General features: G+C 46.0%; 1 protein-coding gene across 1 annotated transcript in view; it reads left to right on the top strand.

Annotated features, from left to right (window-relative positions):
- The first annotated feature begins 3,973 nt into the window (after nt 1–3,973).
- Nucleotides 3,974–4,418, top strand: part of Selenot (selenoprotein T) — a 19,385-nt gene continuing 18,940 nt past the window's right edge. Inside the window, exon 1 of the mRNA XM_005344016.3 lies at nt 3,974–4,232. Coding sequence (XP_005344073.2) covers nt 4,096–4,232 — 137 coding nt within the window. The 5' untranslated portion in view covers nt 3,974–4,095. The remainder of the gene's footprint in view (nt 4,233–4,418) is intronic.

The following is a 4,418-nucleotide window of genomic DNA, read 5'->3' on the forward strand; positions in this document are numbered from 1 at the left end:
TATCTTAAAGTTGTCTTGATTTGCATTTCCCTGATCGCTAAGGAAGTTGAGCATGACCTTAAGTGTCTTTTGGCCATTTGAATACATGGTATCTTCTTGACTCTGCCTACTCTCTGTTCGTATTTCCCTCCTGGCTTTACTCTGTTAAGCCATTGGCCAAAAGCAGCTTTATTCATTAACCAGTAAAAGCAGCACATATACAGAAGGACTTCTCACCAGAAGGACTTCCCCTTGCTCACATCCTCACCAGCAGGAGCTGTCACTTGTGTTATTGATTGTAGCCATTCTGACAGGTGTAAGATGAAACCTCAAAGTAGTTTTGATTTGCTTTGCATCTCTGATGACTAAGGATGTTGAATACCTTGTTCTCAGACATTTGAGTTTTCCTCTATTGAGAATTCTCTGTTTAGATTTGTGGTTTTTTTATTTTTTGTTGGGGAGGGGCTCAAGACAGGGTCTCACTATGCTTACTGTGTAGCTCTGGCTGTCCTGCAACTCATTCTGCAGACCAGGCTGGCCTCAAACTCAACGTGATCACTAGTGCTGGGATTAAAGGCTTTCAATACTACTACTAGCTCGTATTACAATTATTATTTTTTGATATCTAGTTTCTTGGGTTCTTTATATATTTTAGATATATATCCTCTATTGAATATGGAGTTGAGAAAAATCTTTTTCCATTCTGTAGGATGCCCTTTTATCTTAATAACTGTATTCTTTGCCTTTCAGAAGCTTATCAAGTTCATGAGGTCCTATTTATTAATTGTTGATCTTAGTGCCTACGCTAATGGTGTTCCATTTAAAAATTTTTCCTGCACCAATGAGTTCAAGGCTACTCCCTACTTTCTCTTCTGTCAGGTTCAGTGTATCTGTTTTATGTTGAGGTCTTTGATCCACTTGGAGTTGAGTTTTGTGCAGGCAGGGTGACAAGTATGTGTCTGTTTGCATTCTTCCGCATGCAGATCTCCAGTACAACCAGTATCAGAGTGTAGAGCTAAACTAGGCAGTGGTTAATTCCAGCACTTGGGAGAGGGCAAGATTTAACCTCGGAGTTCAAGGCTATCCTGGGTAATCTCTCCAGGATCAAAGAAAAACACGTCCTGGTGGTGGTGACTCACACCTTTAATCCAGTAGGCAGGAGTCACACACCTTTAATCCCAGCACTAAGGAGGTGGAGCCCAGGGAGATGGCTTTGTTGATAAAGTGCTCAGTCCCAGAATGTGGTCCTTGTTGGTGCTGGTGAAGTGGCTCAGGGGTTAAACCTGACAATCTGTTTAATTCACAGAAGTCACAATGTGGAGGGAGAGACCCAATGCCACAGGTTGTTCTCTGACCTCCACACGTGCATGGTGCACACAAGTACACACACACACACACACACACACACACCGTAAATAAATATTTAAAAAAAAGCCAGGCATAGTGGAATTTATCTTTAACTCAGTAGGAAGAAACAGGTGAGTTTGAGGCACCCTGGTCCAGATATGTCCAAAATGGACATAGCTACATAGACTCAGTCTCAAAAAAAATAAGTAGATGAGATTAATTTTTGGAGGTTTATTATCTCTATTTTATGTGTATGGGTGTTTTACTTACAATAGTATGCATGACTCTGAAGAGGGAGTCAGATCCCCTGGAACTGGAGTTGTAGACAATTGGTAGCCACCATGTGGATGCTGTGAACGGAAACCATGTCCTTTGGAAAGACAGCCAGTCCTCTTAACCACTGAGCCATCTCTCCAGTCCTGGGTGTGATTATTTTAGACAATCTCAGCCATAGGGAAGCAAAGGCAGATGAATCTTGGGGCTCACTGACCATCGGGCATACTCTCTTGTCTATCTTTTCTTCTCATTGGCCTTGCCATGCACACATAATCCCTGAACTGGGACGTGAGGCAAGAAGACCAGCAGTTCAAGGCTATGCTATATAGGTCGCTTGAACCCAGCCTGGGTTATACCAGACCTTGTCTCAAGCAGAAAGAAAAGAAACAAAGACTTGGATACTGTGGTACACACCTATAATTCCATCACTTGGGAAGCGGATGCAGGAGAGCCTCGAGCTTTAGGACAGCCTGGGCTATATAGATTCAGGACAACCTATACCTCATACTAAGAATCTATCTGAAAAAGACCAAACCATGCAAACCCAAATCATTTAAATCAAAGAAAAACTAGGAAGGATTTTATTAGATTCCTAAGGATGATTTTTGCGTTCCCTACCCCATCCTCAATTTAAATAATGGAGAACATATTTGTGATAATAGAAAAGTAATATAACCATTGTTTGGGGGAGGGAAGGAGATATAGAAAAAATAAGGAGGAAGATACAAACATTGACTGCTCTCAAAGTAGCCACACTGAACTCTGACATGTTTGCTGATGGAGGTTGAGACACATAAAGGGATACCCTAAATAGAATGCTATATCCTCCATTTCCCACTGAAATGATACGAAAAGCATCTTCCTTCCCCACTATTAAAATATCCTTGAGATTGTGACTTTTGGAACTAAATTGTATATTCCAGCATAAGTATTGGTTAATAATTGTTTCAGTAAAAGTTGCCCAGCAATGAATTTCAGATAATGTCCACAATTTTTTGTTCTGTTGTTTATTGAGATAAAGTTTCTCTCTGTAGCTCTGGCTGTTCTGATCCACCTGCCTCCTGAGTGTTGCTTTGAAAAGCGTGGGCCACCATGCCCCATCAAGATAATGTCCACAGTTATACTACCAGTAATGAGTAGCGGGGCGGCTGGGACAAACAAGCCCCCCCCCCCCACCGCTTCCTACTACAAATGAGCATCTTATACCCAACAATTTCTTTCCTACCAGCATCCATTCTGCAAGGTGACACTTTTCTCTAAAAAGACGCCGAAAGGAATAGTACGATTTTATGTAAGATGTCCTCCTACAACTGCAAAGGAAGGCCCCCAGAAGTGGTCCTAACTTGCAGATACCTTGGAGTCCAGGAGCGGCACGACTAAGCAATAAACATCTTTATGATAAAGGCCCAACATCAAAAGCGACAGGAGCCGGGTGGTGGTGGCGAACGCCTGAAATCCTAGCACTCGGGAGGCAGAGGCAGGCGGATCTCTGTGAGTTCGAGGCCAGCCTGGTCTACCAAGGGAGTTCCAGGACAGGCTCCAAAGCTACAGAGAAACCCTGTCTCGAAAAAACCAAAAAAAAAAAAAAAAAAGCGACAGGAACCTTGTAGGACAAACCATCACCATAACCCCAAAATGAAGCAAATTATTTATGATGATCAAACTGCATCTTGGAACAGATGTAATCATCTTACTGGAAACATAAAATTTGTTTTCAATTCTTTTAGGAGAGTTCAGTATTGTAAGAGTAAAGGAAAAGTCATTAAACAATTGGGTGTACCCGGGCGGTGGTGGCACACGCCTTTAATCCTAACACTCGGGAGGCTGAGGCGGGCGGATCTCAGTGAGTTCGAGGTCAGCCTGGTCCACAAGAGCTAGTTCCAGGACAGGCTCCAAAGCTAGAGGAACCTTGTCTCAAAAAACCATTTGGGCGTGCCCTTGGATGTAGAAGAGCTGGGAGGTGTAGCTCAGTAGTACAGTCCATGCCTAGCATGTTCAAATCAACTGTTCAACCCCTAATAATGCCGATGATGATGATAAGCTGGTCTGTAATCCAAAAACTGAGGAGCTGAGGCAGGAGAATCAGGTGTCCAAGGCTTCTAGCTATCTACATCGAAGCAAAGTCTGGGCTGTATGAGAATGTCTTTTTAAAAAAAAAAATTAAAAAAAATGTGGAAAATGTAGAACTCATATCTGCCAAGTGAAACAATTACCGGCCCTCTTTATATCTCACCAGCAAAATTTCTCCCTCCCTCCCTTGGACCCTTAGCGTTTGCACACATCCAAGATGGTGGTGGATCAAGGAAGCCAAACAGGTCACAGCTCTCCTTCCCACAATGGGCGCGGGCGCCGGCTGCGCAGGCGCAGCCCGGCTTCCCTGGCCGACCTTGGCGGAGCGCGCCTGCGCAGTGGGGAGCGGTTCGCGGCTAGGTTTTGGTGCTGGCTGCAGTCTCGGTCTGAAGGCGGCCGGCTTGAGCGCCCGTCTCCACGAAGATGAGGCTTCTGCTGCTTCTCCTGGTGGCGGCGTCGGCGGTGGTCCGCAGCGAGGCCTCTGCCAACCTGGGCGGCGTGCCCAGCAAGAGATTAAAGATGCAGTACGCCACGGGGCCGCTGCTCAAGTTCCAGATTTGGTGAGTACGTGCGGCGACCCCCGGCTTCGCGGCCTAGCGGGCTTCTCGGTGCCTGGCGGCAGAGCGCGGCCCCGGCTCCCGGCCGCATCGGGTCGTCTCTGTCCTCGGGGCCCTGCCCGTGGTCCCCGGCAGCCTCCGGAGTGCCGGGCTGGGGCCGCAGGCCTTGCCGAGGCGGCGGGGCTCCGC

Source organism: Microtus ochrogaster, chromosome 1 (genome assembly GCF_000317375.1).
Source record: "Microtus ochrogaster isolate Prairie Vole_2 chromosome 1, MicOch1.0, whole genome shotgun sequence".
Taxonomy (NCBI): Eukaryota; Metazoa; Chordata; class Mammalia; order Rodentia; family Cricetidae; genus Microtus; species Microtus ochrogaster.